This window comes from Manacus vitellinus, unplaced genomic scaffold (genome assembly GCF_001715985.3).
Source record: "Manacus vitellinus isolate BGI_N305 unplaced genomic scaffold, ASM171598v3 scaffold_2_pilon, whole genome shotgun sequence".
NCBI lineage: Eukaryota > Metazoa > Chordata > Aves > Passeriformes > Pipridae > Manacus > Manacus vitellinus.
In genome coordinates, this window is record NW_021940208.1 from 15,542,394 (window position 1) to 15,563,319 (window position 20,926).

The following is a 20,926-nucleotide window of genomic DNA, read 5'->3' on the forward strand; positions in this document are numbered from 1 at the left end:
TCAGGACTGTTCACTTCCGAGATGTCTGTGTAGCCTGAACTCATGCAGTGGTCTTTGTGCTGAGTTATTGTTGATTAGTATGCAAGTATAACCAATAGTATCTTCAGTACCTTGCCAGTGTGACTGAATAGGAAAGACCTTTCTTCAGTTTAAGAAACAGCTGTTCAAATCCTGAGTCAGAATTTTTGGACTGTAAACTCCTTTTCTAGGAAACAAGCATACCTTTGGCCAGGAATACAGAAAGTAGTATGCCTTCCATGAAATTGAATCTGTTGGTCTTTAATAAGTATATTGCATTTAAAGATTTTCTGTTGTAAGATGAAAGTCATTCTATCAGTTATTTAGTTAAAGCTATTTATACTTTTTATGTTACCTAAGATATCCCTAGTTTCCTCATCTGTGACAGGTAGAAATTGCTCATGATGAACAGGCCTTGCTGGTATTGCCACAGAAGGTGGTGGGGTTTTGAGGAGGGAAAGGGCATAGGCAAGTGGAGGGGGGGGCACAAGACAACAGGCTTGGACTACTTCTTACCCCAAGGCAGAATGATCTATTGCATTTGGACTGTGTAATATCAATAATGAAATGCATCAGAAACAAGAGTGAATTCTAAAATACTGGTAGTTTCTTTAGCTTTGTGCTAAGAAAGAAATGCTAAAGTGAAAGGAAGGAAAGACAGGTGAAGGTGATAGGTGAGCAAAAGCAGACTCCATGAAGAAAGGGTTGCACTGAAAAGAGGGTTGTTTTTTTATAAGCTAGTAATGTGTCTTTATTTTGCCTTAGATCAGCTAGTACAGTGATACTAATTGAATTGTCCTGATTAGCACCAACTTTGAAAGATTTGGATACCATTTAGTATGTTAGTCTATTATGCTTGAATGCTTTGCAAAATTTAAGTAAGGAACCTGTTCTGGCTGTATCTGATGCAAACCAGTTCTTTCTAGCTCATAGCCAAACAAGGGGTTTTTGGGTTGTGGGGGACCTTCTTGTTTGTTTTGGTGATGGTGTTTGTTGGTTTGGTGGGGGTTTTGGGGGGGGTGGGGTCGCTTTGTGGTTTTGGTTTTTTTTTTTAGGAAATGTTATTCCTTATTAAGTTAAGGGTTTATGTCAGATTCATGGAACTAAAATGATTTCCTCCCACCCCCTTCAGATGCTCAAAGACCAATACCTTGGCTACAGGAAAAGCTTTCTGGGAGATGCAATGGATGTGTTTGAGGCAAGACGAACAGAAGCTAAGAAGTGGCAAAGCGCGCCACGTGTTACCACTGGACCGACTCCTTTCAGCAACATACCAAATGCAGCAGCCGTTGCGATGGCTGCAACACTTACTCAGCAGCAACAGCCTGCTACAGGTCTGAGTGCATTCAAGTTATAGATTATTAGTGTTACCACAATAGTAAATTTGTGTAAAATTTTCTATGAAGTCTTCCTGTGTGTTAGACTAAAAATCTAAACGTTGTGATAAGCAAAGTTACTGATACATAGCCAGTAGAAAAATGCAGGGTAGACTTAGCAATAATTATACAACAGATACTTAATCTTGTGAATTTACTTGTATTAGTGATATTTACTGTATTGTTCTAACTTACCCCTTGGAATGTGAGTCTTCACTCTTAAGTAACATCCCTGAATACACATAGTATAGCCTCTTTCCAGAAACTGTATTGTTATAGTAAATTATTTTAAATTGGCGAGGAGAGAATATCTAAATGCATACTATCTTTTTCCTATGTAAAATTAACAATGCATTTTTATATAGCACTTTGAACTGTAAAATAAAAAATGCTGCAGAACAGGAAGGATAGTGCAGCAAACATCTGTAGAATAGGAAGTCAGGTGCCTGGCTTATTTTATAACCAACTCCTTTGTCAGTGTGGTGTTGGAGCAGTTTTTGCTGGCCATTCTGCTGTTGTGACTAAGTAGTAGAGGAAGTAGAGTGGGTCAGTGGTTCTGCATGCGTGTAAGAGGAAGACCAAAACAGAGGAAATCTATGACCCACTGCTAATGAAGAATGGATATGTATGGCAAAGGAAATAACTTAAGGCACCTTAATTGACACTGTTATACTAACCAACCCTCTCTGAGAGGGATTCCAGAATGTAGAGAACTGACTTAATATGTCATCATTGAACAGAAATGAGGTAAATTCCATTTAATTTTACTTGAACATGTGTCTATGTCAGCAAATTATGAAAAGCATTCATTCCACTGTTTATTTTCTAAAATGTTTATCATAGGTGTACTGAAAGTCATATTAGCTCCTTCTCTTGTCTTATAACAACAGTTATATTTTGAATGATTCTAGTTAAAAACTTATGCAGCAATCACCGTAAGTTTGACAAATTATTAGACTGTCCTTGCTTTTTCCTTAAGAGGAAAATACAATGTGCTTCCAGCCCTGGCTCTTCTAAACAGCAAGGAGATGGGTTTAAATGACAAATATGGCAAAATATTTTGAACACAACAAAATACAAAGTCTTTATGAAATACTTCTCTTCTACATTTCAGTCACAGGCCACAGTCTTTTTGTTGCTGCTATGTTAATCCATGGAAATTTTGTTGAAATGATGTCTACAAAAATGTATGGTTTTAAATAGAAAACATGAGATAATGTCACATTTCAGGGTTTTTAATACAGATAGGACTGTGGCTTGTGCAGCTTAATGTTGCCAAAGTAGTTCACCCTTTCTTGATCTTTTTCCTTGTCTTATATTTGGTTTTTTTAAATACTTCTTACAGTCATTACAGGCTTAGTTCTTTATGAAAGACATACACTTGGGATGTCACATTTAAAAGTCATTCCTGCATTTTCATGAATTGAGGTGAGGGGTTTGAAGTTCCTGGACTTACTAGTCCAGATTCAAGGGAGCTGCTAATAACTTCAGTAAACTTATGCCACTTATGGCACGACTTTGTGAATATTCTCTTAGGAACAGGAGTGAAGAGAGGAAGGAAAAAAAAAAAAAAGAAAAAAGGCAGAATTGACCTTTACCAATAGAACTGAGGTGACTATACTATAACATATTATAGTGAAAGGAGCAAATGGGAGTGTGTGTAGGTTGGTTTGGATTTTTGATTTTTGTGTTGGGGTTTTTTGTTTTTTGGTTTTTTTGGGGGGGGTTTTTTTTTGGTTGGTTTGAACTGAGTATTTCAAAAGCCGAAAATGTGCCAACTACAAGATTGATGCAGATAGAGCAAGGCCATTAACTTACATCAAACATACCAACAGAAGTAGGTGACAATATTTTTTTACTACATTTTCAGTTGGAATACTTTTACCCTCCATGCAGCTTACTTGAAGACCTGGAGAAATAGAGATAGATTGATGTTTTAAGTGGCACTTCAAGAATACTTAAAACTCTTAAAAAGTAGGGTTAGATGAATAGAAAAGGTACTTTGAGTTCCTTCTAGTTCAAAAATAGAATTAGTCAGGCCTAAACTATTTCAGAGATGTCTTGAAGTCCTAAAAGCATGCTGGATGGGAGCATTTCATAGCTTTCCTAAATTACTGATTTCAGTGCTTGACTTTCTCCCAGTTTCAGATTAAGGCTACCACTTTTTGTCTTAGTTTTAGTGGAAAAGGAGGAGAATCTGTTCTTTCAGTTTTGCAGGAATCTTAGTTTTCCCTTAGTTTTTCTTTTCCTTGTTTGAGTTTTCAGATGGCCATTTGCTGCAGTAGAACTGCAAATGCTTCATGTTTTAATTTTGTATTATGTTATGATTTGGATAAACTATCTTCTACAAGTTAAAATTGTGCATATTTCTGTGCAAGACCTAAATCCTGAAGGGTGGGGTAGATGAGGGATAGTAGAAGGTTCTGAGAGAAAAGGCTGTGAAATGAGGTGTATGTAAAGAAGGGGCAGGGGGTCTGTGTAATACCTGACCTGCTGTTGCTGTTCTTGAAGATAAGAATAAAACAAAAAAATTAATCTGGCCTTTGAAGTTTCTAACTAAAATGTAATACATGGTACTCTAGTATTGAGGAATCAGGATGCTTAGTCTTTTTTTAAAAAAATATTTGTTTACACGGTTAAGTCTTTCATAAGATGAAGTTAGAGTTAGTTACTGTTCTTGCTCTGAAAAAGATAAAAAATAATTTATTTTAAATTTGCTTTCAGAAGTCAAAAGTTTAATAGCTACATCTAAGCTGTGGGATCAGGGAATGCCAGTTCCTGGGTGTAGATAGGCACCCTGTGTTCTCTCTGTATGCCAAGATGTGTCTGGCTTCTATTGAAATAAATAAAGCCAGTGGATCCTGGCCATATGGAAGAAAGGGAGCAAAGATGCACTCCACTGGGCACCTGGGATGGATAATCAGGACACCAGGACTGTGGTGTGCACATTGAAGCACAATTTTTGTGCAGTTTTTTGAAGCTAGAGTTATTAAAATTATGCTTAACTTTTGTCTGCACACAACCTTTCTCTCTAGTTTAGCGTTTTTGGTCCGAGCACAGCTTTGTTGATAGCAGTGAGGCTGGTTATGCTTTTGTGCCATAGCAGCTGGAATTTTAAGCTCTGCCTCACCTGCACCTTCCCTGGGAAATCTTGAACAGCATGGAAGTTAAAGTGATGGTGGCTAATCTACCTATTATTATTGATTGGACTACAGTAAGATTTTTAGAGGAAATTAAATCCTAGTGCACTGAGTCATTATTTAACTCGGTTAGAGCATGGTGCTTATAAAGCCAAGGTTGTGGGTTCAGTCCCCTTATGGGCCATGCACTTAAGAGCTGGACTCGATCTTTGTGAGTCCCTTCCAACTCCAAGCATTCTATGATTTTAATTCTGTGAGACCTGTAAATGTGTGAGGTTGAAACTGATCTTTCTTGGGTAAGACTAAATTGTTTTAAAGAAAGGCTTTTCTTCAAGCTCACCTTTTCTCCTCTAAAATACAATATCCCCCAACAACTTAGTTACTCTCTCCTTAGCTGGTGAAGTACAGAGTTAGTCAAAGCTTGATCAAGCTGTTAGCACGTTTTGACTTGATTCAGTATGAGATTCAAGTGCTAATGGGAAATGATACTGAAATCCTTATAGCACTTAAAAATTTTATTGTGTGGTTGAATTTTAACCAAGGTTAGTATCAGCCAGTGTATTACTTTGTCAGAATCAGATCTAAGTTGTGACACTAAATTTGCTCACTCTTTGGACCAGCTGTGATTTAAAAATTGCAGAATGTCACTAGGAAATCTGGCTGACCTGTCTGGACTCTCTGTAATGAGTCCTATTCATTAAACTGAAATGCTCTACAGGGCAAAATATATCAAGTTTTAAAATGTTAGAATACTTGTTATAAAGAATTTGTCTCGTACCTATAATAGCCAGAAGTGCCATTTTTTTTTTTTTTTGCTAGTGCTTTTGGCATCAAAGAATCTTGCTTGTTTTTTGCTGGTGAAGATTATGTTTATTTACAAGAACTATAAGTAGTGATGATACCTTCAGAACATTATGGTACAAAATCAACAAATATCATATGCTGTTGCTCAGTGAAAAGCTTGCTACCCTAAGGAATAGGATCCTGTTTTATATGATCTGAGGTGTTTTAGTATAATGTTTTTACTGCATGTTGCATTTGGTAAAAAGCTTGGCCTGGAGGACTGTAGTGATTTGTTTAAAAGGTCTTCCACTAACAGTGCCTCCTACTGAGACAGAAACCTGTGTACTTGAGAAGGAACTGGATATGTGTTTTTGAATTCTTTTACTTTATTAGATTACTGATTTGTGTAGGGGGGTTTGTTTTTTTATTGTTAACAATTTTTTTCTTATTTTTAAAGAGCTGCTAGGTAGACGTATCAGTATTTAAACTGGATGTAAACAACTTTTAGTTTGAAATCTATGTGAAATTTTGTAATTGCAACACCTGATATACTTTTTTTAAGTTGAAAAAAATAGCTTGGGTTTCCCAACTATTCCCTGCTAAGCAGAGACTGAAAGCTAACAACTTTAGTTGCCCTTAAAATTTAGTTTTAACACTACTTTGAGTATACAGATGTTATTCAGCTGGGATCACATAAGAATTTTGTGTTCCTAGCAAAAAATGTTACTTTTCAATATACAGTGCCTTTCACTTGATTCAAAATGATTTTCCATTTAGATATTCAAATACTGAAATTATTTTAAAAGCTTGAAATATTTACATTTTAAAATTCTGTATAAATATTACTAATGGGAAATTTTGTAGTAGAAATGGAGAAAGTTTGAATGAAAGTAGCCCAGGTGTGATAATGGTTTAGGAAAAAGGCTAAAATCATCTGAGCTTTATAGTAATATTTGAATAAGTCATCACTTTCACAGATACAGTATGTAAAGTATGTTCAAAAATGAAGATGCTATCTTGAGCAAAGGTGTGGATGTCTGTGGATTAAGAGTTTGGCACTGTATTTTATCTTCAATGGTTAAACTTTTTAAATAGTGCACTGGAAACTGTTTGAAAAAGACAGGAATATAAGATTGTACTGTGAAAACTGTCAAAATATATTAATTATTTATCAGAATTAATTATTTTAAAATGTGTTAGTAATGGGCTAGGAAGTTGATTGTTTATTCCCCAAGTTTAAGGAGAAAAAAAAAAGGAACTGAGGCTGTAAATTTCATCTTGGCAGACTGAAATTGTTTTTTGACAGTCCTGCATCTTATTGCAAATATGCAGGGAAAGTACTGTCAACTTTTTTAAATTATGGAACAAACTCTGACTCTGAAATTTTGAATGTATCTAATTCATTAAGGTACACAGAACTGTGCCTTTTGTAAATGCTTATTTAAACAGGTGGTTTTACCTTATTGAATGGTGTTATGTAGCAGACCTTAACAGAACTCAGTTATCACTTGTGTGGAAAAAAATGAATTGTCATGTTACTGTGTACTTGACTTGCTTAAAAATGAACAATAAATTTAATAAAATAAAGTCATTGTCTTGTTTTTTATCTTAGTACTCTGTTTAAATTTGGATGGAATACTTAAGTAGTTTTGAAGAATCCTCTTTATTAAATTAACTTTAGGTAATACAGTTTTAGTTACATTAGGACCAGTTCTTATGTTTTTAATTTGAAGGTTTTCCCTTACTCTGATTCCATTAATAAGGTGGCAAAATATTGTTACTTGTGAGTTATCTCAAAGTTTTGATTAATGTTTTAAAGTTTAAGGTGAGACTGGTTAACTTTTAAAAATACTGAATTGTGTTCTTATGTTATCAGTTTTGACTAGTTTCACCTTATTACAATCAGTGTTTTCTTAGATTTTTACTAGGTGAATGTAGAGTCAGTCAGTTAAGTGAGAAGTTTTAATGAGGTAAAATTTGGGATCTTAATGGGATTTGTTGAAAGCAATGATGTTCACATTATCAAATAACTTGAATAAGTAAATAAAGGACCTCTTTACTATGAAAGAGTAAGGCAAGTTTGTTCTCATTTTTTTTATACCAGGGCCACAGCCATCTCTGGGAGTTAGTTTTGGAACGCCATTCGGCTCAGGTATTGGCACTGGCTTGCAATCAAGTGGCTTAGGTTCTTCAAGCCTTGGAGGTACACTTTAACTTTTCTAATCTTTCATTGAATTTATTCTGCACATCTGAATCTCTTGCAAACCTTTAACTCTGCTAGGAGGATGATCTGTTTCAGGGAAAGACCTTAAAATTTCGGAGGTCTGTGCTTTCCAGGCTTCTTCCTGCCTTGCAGAAGGAGTTGCTAAGGCTAAGCCATTGTAGTGAAAACTCGGGATAAACAGGAAGAGGTAATCACAAAGAAACTGTGCTCTTAAAGCTAGGGAAGTACATCAAGTACATCCATCTGTAACTCCAACTTGACTTAATTTTACATATATGAAAGTTATACACCTGAGACATTAGACCATGCTGTAGCTCATCCGTAGAAGTTTTTCGCTTGTTAACTGTAGGGCCCCTTTCTGCTTGGATTGAGACAAGAATGAATCTTAAAAAATTACTACAGTTCTGGGATTCTGCTTGCTGAAACAGCTTTGCTTTAGCAGTCACTCTGTGCCTCAGTGCTGAGGTGGAAGAAAAAATCCTGCCTCCAGCTGAAAAAGCAACATTTGAAAGTGAGGGAAAAATACTTACCAAAATATTAATAATGCTAATGGGGAATATATTCCAGGAGGACACATTACTATGAAAGAGTAGGTGGTATTAAAAAAGTTATAAAATTAATGTAGACCTTTTCATTTAAATATAATGTGTTCTCGGTAGTAGAATTACAGATAGAATTTAAGTGATTAGTAGAAGCTAATGTGCATATAAATTTCCTATCTATGTAGGTTGGGGGTTCCCACAGACACTAATGTCCTCTGAAGCTTTTATAAGATCTGCAAAGAAAATTGATACATCTGCTGAGTGCAAACATAATGTGTTTTCTTGCTACATTCTCTCTTCTCTGCAACCTCAGTCCACACTCCTACCTTTTGCCTGTGAGCCAAACATACAAATCGGTGTTGTAAAGTATTTAAAATAATGAAGCATCCACTCAGTATTGGAAAGGTGATGTAATTTAAACATTACATGAGTTTTGCCTTAAATACTCACCTTGAAATTATTTTTAAATCTACCAATGTCCTTTCTCTTCAGATTTTAAGCTTTTTCAGATAGAAGAAAATCTGTATACGCCTAAAGAAGAAAAAACAGAATAGTGGGCTAAAAGGAAATCTCTTCTGATTTACCAGTTTTTCCCACAGTCTTTTAAATGCCTTAAAAAAATCCCTATAAAATTCTTCCATTTCTACCAAAAACATTATAGAGTAAAGATTGTTCACCAGTCTTACCAGTGTAAATAAAAGAACATTTCCAACTGCTTCTAGTTTTGTCAGAAAAAGTTGACTTATATTCTTTTTTATTTCTAGTTATCTGCTTAGGAAGGTATTTGCTTGCATTATTGATTTGAAAAATGTTTGTCTTTTGATGAATCTAAAAGACTATCTGATAGAAGCAAGTAGAAAAATAAAAACATACCTCCAAAATAGCCTGTAGGTGTGTTCTTGGAAACAAAATAGCAGAATGATTACTTAAGTTTGTTTGTTTTTTTTAATCTTTGGGGTTTGGGTTTTTTTGAATGGGACAGTTTTTAATGTATACTCTGGAAACACCATTTTAATTGGGGAAATTTGCTCTCTTGATTAATTTTCTGTGAATTTTGTCAATGATAAACAGAGGCTTTTGCATTTATGTAAGTTATGTAGCGTAGATCCTATGCTTCATCAAATAATTGCAGACACCTTGCCTGACTATTGGTTATCAGTTTCAACCTAGATAGGACAGAAGAGTGTATCTTTTAAATGAACTATCTTACATTCATATGATACTTGCCATTATATACCCCGAAACCTCATTTGATCTTAAAACACTTCAGAACACTAGGGAACACTGCTTCAAGATAGCATGGTCAATCCTTACTAGTCTTAAAATATCAAAATTATTTCTGTAAAGGAATAGTAAAGGCTCAGTTTGCAGTAAATGAAAGGATTTTCCCTGACACTTGAAACACAAGATGGGAGCATAATTTCCTCAGATACAAATACTGTTCTTTTTTGGAAAAGCTCTCGAGACAGCCAAAATCAGAGAATATAGTTTTCTTACAGTTCCTATTGTCTGGCCTCTGTCTCAAACTGCAAGTATCAATTTACTTTTCCTTTGAAGTGATCTTGTATTAATAACATGATTTGAAATCTTAAAAAAATTATATTATGCAATTATAAAGGACAATTACAAAACTAAAGGAATGAGTTTTATTACAGCTATATGTTTATGGCTGTCCTTTATATGATGATTTTTCACGTTAAAAATTTTGTTTCTCTTTTTTTAACCCATTCAGTAGTTTCCTAGATAAAGCTAATCTCCAGTAGCCTGGGAGAGGCATGACATTAAAATAAACCAAATGTAAACTGAAAAAAAATGCTTACTCTATTTTAAGCATAATTTTTCTCCCAGAGTTGTAGATGAAGATTATGGCTTTCTGTAATATTAAGTGATACAACTTGTATCTGAATTTTCTTAGTTTTAGCACATTTGGTTACCATTTTCCTGTCAATTTATAGCAATTCAATAGAAATTTCTTAAACTCTGATAATTTACAACACCTGTTTTTATAGCTTTTCCTTTACTCAGTTTTGGATTTTGAAGGTAGTATTTTTCTCTAATACTTTCCACTTTGCACTCTTTTCTTAACACAGCGCTGTGTTGAGAATAAAATACTCTTGAGACAGTAATCTTAGGACTATTTGTTTACCAGATATGTTTGGTTTTAGAATACTCACCCAAAACCTATGTGTCTTTAACTGCTGTGTCTGAATTTTTTTTGTTGTATGTCTTTACTATTATTCTACTAGGATTTGGAAGTAGCTCTGCGTTTGGAAGTAGTGCCACAGGAGCATCATCATTTGGGTTTGGAACTACAAGTAAGCCATCAGGAAGTCTAAGTGCAGGTTGGTTTTTTTTTTCCTTTTAATTTGAAATTCAAGGTTATCTTAAAGGAAAAGTCTTATAATCAAACTGCTGCGTTCAGTCTAAGAAAGCTCCTGAAACAAATGTGCTTAAAGGTGCATGTGTATATCACCAGTGAAGTAACTGTTTACTTACTAAATACACATTTTCAGATCAATTTTTAGGTTCTGCTAAAGGTCTCCTAGGTAGATAGTATTGAGTGAGCATTAATGTTTCCCATTTCATGGTGTCTTTCTAATTAGGAGTGGAAGCAGGAGATCAGGTGCATCAGATTGGATCAGATGCAGTCTGAGGCACAGAAAAGCAGTGGCTACTTGAATGCATAGGCAGCAGTTACTGAGCTATTGAAATTAGTATATAAATTTGTGACAAATATACCAGTAATTTGATTTACTGTATTTACAAGTAAAGTTAAAATTCTTTTCTAGAAACCCAGAAGGTTTCCTTTAAAGTGTATAACTGCTTACTCTTTCTATTTGAATAGTAAGTTATGCATATGTTATCTCTGTATATATTCCTAAATGATTACATTAACTACTTTGAAAACATTTCTGTGGCAATTGAACTACACAGCATTCATTTCACTTTTTCGTTTTCATTTTGTTGGGGGTGATAAAATTAAAATATGGATCCTATTGCTCCTTAACTCAAATGTCTAAAATCTTATAACTTCTATAGCTTGCATCTCTATTTACCTTTTAAATAGGAGTAATAGCTATGAGTAGGTAAATAGATTACTATAGTCTGTCTTACAGTCTTTTTTTCAATGGCAGATGCAAGGAGGATCATGTCTCCTGGGATTGTCTTTTGGTAGCATGGGTTTTTTTTAAAAGCAAAGTATTTGTTTAATGGCTATTAATACAAAAATAGCATTTTGCTAGTATTTATTAGGAAGTGCAATGCTTTTTGTTCTGGATTTTCCTTGGTTAGTGATGAGTTGCATGGCCTGTAAAGTATCATAAGGTGGAAATGGCTCACTAAGCTGGTGTAACGTTCATGAATGTGTAACAACCTAGTAAATTCTTGATAGAACTTTCTCTGATTTTACAGTATACAGTGTGTACGCATCAATCTTCTTATACTTTGTTTTTAATATCAGAAACACCTGAAAGACTTAGACTTCTTATGTTTTTATATTGTAGCTTATTTTTCCTGAAACCTATATTAAATTAACTATTCTATATATTATGTATATAAATAATATTACAGCAGTTCAGGCTGCTAAAGTACAATGTTCATAATTTAGTTGTTAGCTTATTAAAAATATAATTAGAAAACCAGTTGTATGGATCAGTTCTCCATCACTAAGGAAGTATCAGACCTAAGTAAATAGCAAGTCTGTCTTAGCTATGTTGGTGGTGTGCAGAGGCAGTTCTAGGCTCAAACCAGGCTTTGTCATGGAGCCAGTGCCACCAGTCTCTCGTTTGCAAGTGCAGGAATTGGACCCAATAAAATGTAGATTTTCAGTTATATCAAGAGTTTCAGCTGCAGAAGGTAGTAACCAGAAACAGAAAAAGATGAAATGTAATTTCTGTTATTTTGTGCCAGAAAATTAAGTGGTCATGAAGTCCTGATCTAGATTGGGATTATGGAACCGACACCTCTATAAAAAATTAGGTAGCCCAGAAACACACTAACTTTAACTTTTTATACCCATAATCCTGCCATATAGCATTTGGAATGCATATGATCTTCAGTTTAATTTTATCAAGGATGCATAAATGGGTTTGAATGATGCCTGAGGCTCGCCAGGTTATATTTTCTTTTACATGTATTGTTTCTCAGCTAACATTTACAGGATCCTGAAACCATATTCTGGTTTATATTACTGTATAATACTTGTGTCTTGTTTCTGAATCTATTTCTTTAGACAAATGGGGTGAATGTGGGTTATGGGATTTACTGTTGCTGCTGCTTTTGTTTAGATATGAGATCTTAAATATTTTCCCAGGCTAATGTCTAGTAAGTATTCCAACACCCTGTTCTTCTAGGCTGCTTAGATAATGCCCCAACTCTCCTCCACGTTTTCCATGAGTTTGTTCTTATCTTAGAATGAAAATTATAGATCTCCAAATTGCTTCTGTCAAGTGTATGAGTTAGATTTAGTTGCTTTAAAAGATTTGAAGATGTTTCTAGGGGTATTACTGCTCTTCTCAATTTCAGTTTGTGTGTTTGAAGAGAAAAATCTGAGTCCTCTGACAGTACTTGAGTGTCTTCTAATAGTAAATTTGGCTTAATCCAGGAGCAGTCTTTGTGTCCACTGTATCAGCAGATGAAAAGCAGAGCAGCCTTCTCGCAGTTCCTTTAGTGCACACAGTAGCAAGATGGAACAGTGTCTCTGGATTCCCCCTGAAACACATACAGGCACAGTGGAAAGCTGACTCCAAACCAAGTCACATTTAATTCCTACTCTTATTTACTTAGTGGCAACTAGAAAGGCCGATATGAGTGGGCTGTTGTAAAGGGCATTAGGACTCTCAAAGTGATGGGAAAAGGACAAAAATCACCATTGAATTTATAGATAAAATGTTAAGGGAGGAAGGGGTGTACAAACACAATTTTTGTGAAAACACATGCTAAATATTCTTTGAAGAGCTGAGTTCAGAATTTTTGTTGGAGACTTATTTTTATTGAAGAACAGCAGCCTCAGTAAATGGGATAAGAGATAATCAAGTGGGATCATGGCTGGACATACTCATACTGCTGAAAAATGGACCTGAATATAATCCATGGGTACTGTGAGCAGCTTTTAGATACAGAGGCTATAATAAATCAGTCAAAGCTGTCCTGGAAATACTTTTAGATCTAGAGCACCCATTGTGATGTGCAGGATGAAGGCAGAAATAGATTGGCTTTGAGATCTGCTGAACTGTTGTTTATCCCCGTAGCATTAAAATAAATTAAAAATACTGTTATGGGGAGGTATATACCCATCTTTAGCTTACCTAGGTAAAGGGCTGATGGAAGCAGAGATGCAAAACCTCTTAACACCCTTCAGGGAGATGCAGAGGCTGTGCCTTCAAAGGGCAGGTTGTCATTTACTTTCTGAAATGGCTGTTTACACATAAGTAATATTAATTTCAACAATGAAATTGCTGACCACATTGTAGCTATAGTTCAAGACTCTGTGATTCTTCCCTCTAAAACTGAGCTATTCCATGACTGATTCTCTTTCCTTGCAATGGGAATAAGACTCAGTGTATACCTTGTTCAAGGTTGTTTTTCCTGAAGATTTTTCATTTGAGTATTCAGCTTTAGGGTTTGGTTTACTTTTAATGAAGTACCATACCATGGCCTTGCTATGCTGTTATGATGGGACAAAACAATTTAGATGAATTTCCCATCTGCCATTCTACACTTTTATGGCTGCCCTAAATGGCACTTCTAACATAACAGCTATTACTTTCCAAATTGTATCTAAATTAACAAGCATGTTTTCAGTCTTCTATCACATAATCTATGCATCTCTTACTCTAATATTACTCAAATAAAGCTCAAGCTGCCTTCCCTGCATGCTTCAAAATAATCCCTGCATCTAGGAGCAGCAACGGGGAGGTAATTTATGAACACTTTACTGTTGCCTGCTGAACTCCTGACACTATAGATCACATACAGCTTTATCATGAATGGCATTAATGATGTTTTCTATAGGAAGCAATGCTTACCTGTTATCTCAGGTACATACTTGAAATAAAAAGGTAACTTACCAAGCACAGTTTTGGTTATTAAAAGACTTTTTTTTCATTCATGAGTCTCCCTGATTAAGAACAGAAGACACAGGCTTGTGAGAGCTGCTTCAGGATTCTGAGGAGACAACCAGTTGGGTTTTTAATTCTGTACTTTCAAAATATTTAGGCATTGAGTTGAAGATACTGATGTGATCAAAGGATTGCTTTACTACTAGAGAACTAATGAAACAATGTTAAGTAATGCATGTTGAGAATATACCCTTTGTTACTTGTGAATCAGTCCCATTTTTCTTAATATTTTAACTGTTTACAGGTTTCCAGGTACAACTTGCATGAAACTCTTTGTTAAAATTGTAACTTGCTTGTTTCATACTTGTTATTTTGTGTGATTGGTTGCTGCCTTGGTTTCCTGAGAGAACATAAAGGGAAGTTATGAAGCTCTGCTTCTTATTAACTAATCTTGGCGAAATTTCTAGTATTCTGTAATAGTTGCAATTATTAGCCAAGTTGGTTGTTCACAAGTGATATAAATTTATAAATGAAAGTTAAATGAGTTGGTGTTACTGTTGCTGGAAACTAGAGGCAGATTTTCTTCAACCGATATTGTTTCATAGCTGAACCAAACATTCACTTTGTTTGCGTTCATAGAGGAGGGTGGAGGAGTTAAAATACACAATTTGCTTACATAGTCTTTCAGTTTTTCCAAAGCTTTGTCTCCAGTTTTGCTTTTTAGTTTAAATCATAAAAGGTATTTTTAAATATAAAGAATTTGGCAAGGATTTTGACCCTTTTCTGCTTCATATTTAAGGTGTGGTATGTGCCATGCATGTTCTAAAGCCAGGAAAAGGTAGCCAAGCTAGTAGGAAGACGACTGGGTGCTCAGACTCCAACTTTGTCATTTATCTGTTGTGAGTGAACTGAGTGGGCCATGGTCCACTTTTACCTTCTGCCTTCTCTCCCACCTTAGAAGTGCACTGCATATTTATGCTGAGAACTTGAGGAATCTCAAGAAAATGGTTCTTTTGTTGTACGGTTTCAGTGGGACTTTTGGGTGTTACTGTTGCAGGATAATGGTTTAATAGACTTGTGATTTAGGATATAATTGCACTCACTGAGATAGACTGTGTTAGTGCTGTAATATCCAAGTTCTCTTGGCAAGCCCGAGTGCACTAGCAATGTGTTCTACAATGTTAGTATAAAGTATTACAAATGCTGGTAATAAAGTGCCTGGTGTTCACAACTTCAAGGAGAACAGACTTGCAGTCCTGATATAACTTATGTTTTAAAATATTTTTCCTTCCTTCATAAGGCTTTGGGAGCTCGACTACATCTGGGTTTAACTTCAGCAATCCCGGCATCACAGCATCAGCTGGCCTGACGTTCGGGGTGTCTAATCCTGCATCTGCAGGCTTTGGGACAGGAGGGCAACTTCTTCAGCTGAAGAAACCTCCAGCTGGAAACAAGCGAGGGAAAAGATAGGCACCCCTTTTAGGGAGGGGGAAGTGAATCAACTTTGTTCATCTGAAAAGTCTATTTTTCTAGATTGATGCATTAATTAAATTGCATCCCAGGAGATTTATAAAAATTTTGCTACTTTTCCCTTGTCTGAAATACAAAATAAAATCATATTGAACAGCTATTTTCTTGTGAATAGAAACTCGTTTATGTATTTTTATTTTGGGCCCTAGTTTTAGAAATGTTCTATACTGCATTATTATTAAAGAATCTTGTAAAATCATCTATTTAACCTAATGTTAGTAGCAGAATATTTTTTGTTAATAAGCTTTATACCATATGAATATATGCATATTTGTTTGGGGTTTTTTTTTGTACAGATAAAATCTATTCTAGTACAAATACTAGAGTTCATATCTTCTGTTCTTGGATATGGCCTTTAAATCTACTTCAGGGTGTCTTTGTGTATATGGATGTAAATATATACAGTACAGTGCACACATCTGTGTGTATGTATGTGTATATATATATGTATAAAACACAGATGTGCATACCTTTCCCCATAGACAGATCTCCTTTTCTTTGTGTGTTCTGTTTCTCCATGTTGCTCTGTGGTCCCACAGAGTTTCAAATAGTGGGTCCTAGGCTATGTCATCATTGCTTCTTGTGTTTTGTTGTTTAAAACCAGCTGACAATGTTTACTATTTCATGAAGTTCGGTAGATAATAGTTAGTAGGTCTTTTGTTTTTGGGTTTTTTAAATCTTTTTTCTTGGCCCATTTAGCAGCCAACTCTAAAGAAGTATCTGAGATTTTGACACAGACATTTCATAGGTAGTGTTCCCAAACTGTTTGAATTTTAGGGATTTTTTTCTCCTGAGCTGAAGAGGGAGGGTATTGCAGGATTTCACCTGAAAGCTCAGGATGCCACAAGGTCTGCATGCAAGCAGGGCTGGATGAGCTTTTCCCTGCACTTGAGGGAGATGGGATATGCTGTGCTAATTAGCTGAATTAGCCTTTCCAAAACCAAGTTGATTCACTAGCTTCTTAGCACTGCTGGCATTGACTTAAAAGCAGTTGGATATCTGCTTTTAATACAAGGTATAGTACAATAAGTTGCTGCTAACGAATGGAGGGGGAAAATTATGTAATTTAAAGGTTAAAGCTATTGCAACAGTAGTTTGAGTCTTATATATTACAGCATCATAGTTTGTTGTGCTGCATCTCCAATTCGGTGTGCACTAGGAATATCTGGGAAAAATATCTTAAGGAGGAAATAGATCAATTGAGTCTTTGCAAATGATGATACTGGATTGAAGTGTGAGCATGAAACTTTGGAGTCAAGTTGCTTTTTATGCAGAGTTGTCATTTGCTTTTTATTGTTGAAGTGTTATTACCATTTTGTATGTTTTGGAAGTGTCTGCATTCAGCAGTGATTGCTCTTCAACAAATGTTCAGTTTGTCACTTGATCTGATAAAATTAAGGGAAACTGAGCACAGAATTCTTCACTTTTGTACTTGTATGTTATTGCATCTTTGTGAGCAGTCTCTTAGGAAGGGTTATAATGTGGTTTTTCTAATGTCACGGAAAAATAAAGCTCACGGTTTATTTTGATTTTGACCTGTTTTTAAACTTTTATTGGGCTGCAGTCAAAACTGTAATGTTTGTATTCCTTTGTTACTGCTTTTTTAAATAATTAATATGTTAAACCACTGGACTCTCTTATAATGTATTAATTTGTGAAACTAATTCTAAATGTGTACTGTTTGTCCATATGTGCATCTTACCATTGTGTAAACAATAAAACAATAATGCTGTGATCCTTGTAATACATATTTGCCTATCTGAAAGATCATTTCCTGCTGTTCTCCTGCATTATAAGAGAAACAAAAACCCCATTGATGATATGTAGAATCGTTTTTCCTAGAATTTATATAGTGCAAAATTTTTCTTGCTGAATTTAGGGACTTGATCTCTGGCTTGAAAGGGTGGAATGAAGGGAGGTACTGTATTGTGGGTTTGTCTAGAATCTCTTCATAGTGTGCTATATAAACCTGGATCGTGGTGTAATGTAACACAGTGCTGGGAATGGCTTTGTAAATTGGGAAGCAGTCTGAGCCTCCCGGGTACTTGTGCTCTGTTTCTTTTCACATTAAAGCAACAGTTATACCCTTAATTTAGTCTAAGTGAAAATGAGATTATAAAATGGAATAATCACATGCTGGACTTCAGCATGTGAAGTCAAAATGGGATTTGAAATAATTATATTCCCAGAATATTTACTTGGGTGGTTGAATGTAGTCATGATGTTCAGGGATCAACATTGTAAACACTGTTTCAAATTTATTTTTTTTCCCCCAGTATAAAGATATGTAATATGATTAGAATGCAAAATACAAATACATTCAAGGTGTGGCTTGGTTTTCTACAAAGCAAGTTAAGAAGGTGACCTATACTTAAATACCATGAAATTAAATCAAGTCTGGATTATCTGTTCTATAAAGAAAGAAAAGTATGTACTGGAGTAAGATGGGGTTCTGTGTTAGTTTGTGCCTTGGTGTAGAGCTGTGGTGTAAAGCTATGTATGTGACCTCTTTCTTTACTAGAATTAACTTGTTTTTTCTTCAGTGTTCTTTCTGTGATGAAGATAGCAGGAGGAGGGAGAGAGTTATGCCTTAGATTGCTTGTTTCAGGAACCTCTTTCTGGTCCAGAACTTTCTTTGCCCTCGCATTTGTCTCTGTTTCTGGCAAATCAGTTAGCTAGCTACTACACTTCCTTACTGCTTTCCTGTAGAGTGTGAGGAAGGAGGTTGAGATAAGGTGGAGTGAGACAGAGTTTATGCATCTTCCTCACCACAAAAAATCCAGATGCAGCTGTACTCCTTCCATCTGCGTATTTGTAACATAACTGTGTTTTCAACCTTGATTGCTTTTATAACACAATTTTTTGAATTAAAATAATGTTCAGGAATGCAGGTTTAGTGGCCTGTTTTCCCTTTTTGACATCAGTGGTAATTCTTTAGTCTTTTCCAGTCTGCTACTCATGCTAACAGAAGAAATAATCCAGAGTCAATCATGTCAGCTCTCTTACGTGTTATTCCAGGTTATACCTGGAATGTCTCAGCAGGAGATATGAAAGAGGCACCTTGCACGTACTTAATGAGAAATTAAGAGTAACAATATAAAAAAATCTATCTGTACCATAGAGTATAAATGCTTTATGCTCTGTAAAAAGTTTGTTTCCCTAAAACCCTTATCCAAATTTCTAAGAACAAAGAACTGGCTACCCCCAGAAATTTCCAGCAATAAATTATGTAGGTTTTGGACTAATTGCTGGGAAACAGCTGTCAGGCTTTTTCGCTCTTCCCTCTCATTAAGTACCTTTCAGTGCTGTGGCTGCTGCCTCCAGACACCAGTGGATGGTTGAATTATCCCTGTAGTAGACTGGTACAGCTTCTCATGGAAATGGGCAGGTGGGTTTAGGGAGGGGAGGTGATGCCTGCAGCAGCTCTGGAAGGCAGTGGTTACCTGCTGCGACAGTGCCCACGGAACTCCAGCCCAGCTGTGACGTGCCATCTCCACCCAACCAGACTGGTAGGTTGCTTAAAAAGAGGATGGAGCTGGTGAGGGAGGAGAAGTGTGGGAAGAGGTGAGGGGATGTAGTGCGCAAGGCTCCCTATTGTGAATGGGACAACTCATTTTAATTCAGTTGGGGATAATTTCTTCTGATCTCAAATATTTATATCTTGATATTTTTCTAATCCCAAAACAACTGCATTTGTAATATGATTTTCTTGTATTGATTGAATGTTTTGTTTAGTAGGTAGAAATAGCAGTTTTGTTTTCTACATTGGCGATTCTTTTTTTTTATTTTAACTTTTTTGGGGAAAAAATTATAAATTAACTCCATTACCAAATGAATTAAAATATAAAATCAAGGGAGTCCTGTCAGGATTCCAGTAGCTCTGATGGAGAATGCTGCTTTCACCAGGTGGCAGGAGGCTGCCAGTTACATACCACCACAAAGCCCTGTCATGCAGCGTGTGTAGGGAAATGGTCAGTGTCCTGCTGTGCCACCCCCAAGTCTGCAGGGCCAGATGGGATCCACCCAAGGGTACTAAAGGAGCTGGTGGAAGAGTTGGCCAAGCCACTTTCAATCACTTACCAGCAGCCCTGGCTAACCAGGGAGGTCCTGGTTGACTGGAGATCAGCCAATGTGTTGCCTATCTACCAGAAGATGCAGAAGGAGGATCCAAGGAAGTACAGGCCTGTCACCCTGAGATCCGTGCCGGGGAAGGTCATGGAGCAGATCATGTCGAGTGCTGCCACATGGCAGGACAAGGGCAAGCCAGCATGGGTTTGTGAAAGGCAGGTCCTTGCTTAGCAGAAAGGCTGTGGATGTTGTCTGCCTGGACTTCAGGAAAGCCTTTGACACCATCTTCCACAGCATTTTCCTGGAGAAACTGGTTGATCATGGCTTGGATGGGTGCACTTGTATCACCAATAGTTTGGCCAGCAGGACTGGGCAGTGATTGACCCCTCATACCCGGCACTGGTGAGGCTGCACCTCAAGTCCTATGTTCAGTTTTGGGCTCCTCACAACAAGGACATTGAGGTGCTGGAGTGTGTCCAGAGAAGGGCAGTGAAGCTGGTGAAGGGTCTGAAGCACAGATCTTATGAGGAGCAGCTGAGGGAGCTGGGATTGTTTAACTTGAAGAAAAGAAGGCTCAGGGGAAACTTCTCGCTCTCTACAACTGCCTGAAAGGAAGTGGCAGTGAGATGGGGGTTGGCCTCTTCTCCCAGGTAATAAGTGACAGGATAAGAGGAAATGGCCTCGAGTTGTGCCATGGGAGGTTTAGATTGGGTGTTAGGAAAAATTTGTTCACTGAAAGGCTTGTTGTCAAGCACTGGAACAGGCTGCCCAGGGAAGTGGTTGAGTTGCCATCCCTGGGAGTGTTCAAAAAACACATTGACATGGTGCTTAGGGACATAGTTTAGTGGTGAACATGTGACCTTTTGTTTTCAGGTCATAAACATTTTCTGAAACGCCTTTAAGGTGGTAGACTTTTGTTAAACTTCAATATTTGAACAGTCCTTCTCACCCATTTGACTCCTGTTGCTAGGAGGTTTATTACTTAATGCTTTTTTTACTCAGCCTTGGGAATTTAATCTTTATAGCCCACGGCTGCAGTTACATGCCACAGTGAGGAGGTGAGTAGACTACGTGTTTCTTTAGCTTTGATACCTTTTCCAAAGAATGGTTTGTTTTCTGTTTTCTCACCTTTTAGAGGTAAGGCAATTCTAGCTTATTATGAACAGGCTATGATTAAGTTTAGAAG

The 20,926-nt window shown here is 36.4% G+C and overlaps 1 protein-coding gene across 1 annotated transcript in view; it reads left to right on the forward strand.

Moving 5' to 3' along the window:
* NUP58 (nucleoporin 58) overlaps positions 1-17,420 on the forward strand; it is a 37,548-nt gene extending 20,128 nt beyond the window's left edge. The window contains 4 exon segments of the mRNA XM_029960912.1: positions 1,151-1,352; positions 7,422-7,520; positions 10,330-10,425; positions 15,443-17,420. Coding sequence (XP_029816772.1) covers positions 1,151-1,352; positions 7,422-7,520; positions 10,330-10,425; positions 15,443-15,612 — 567 coding nt within the window. The 3' untranslated portion in view covers positions 15,613-17,420.
* The last annotated feature ends 3,506 nt before the right edge of the window (positions 17,421-20,926 follow it).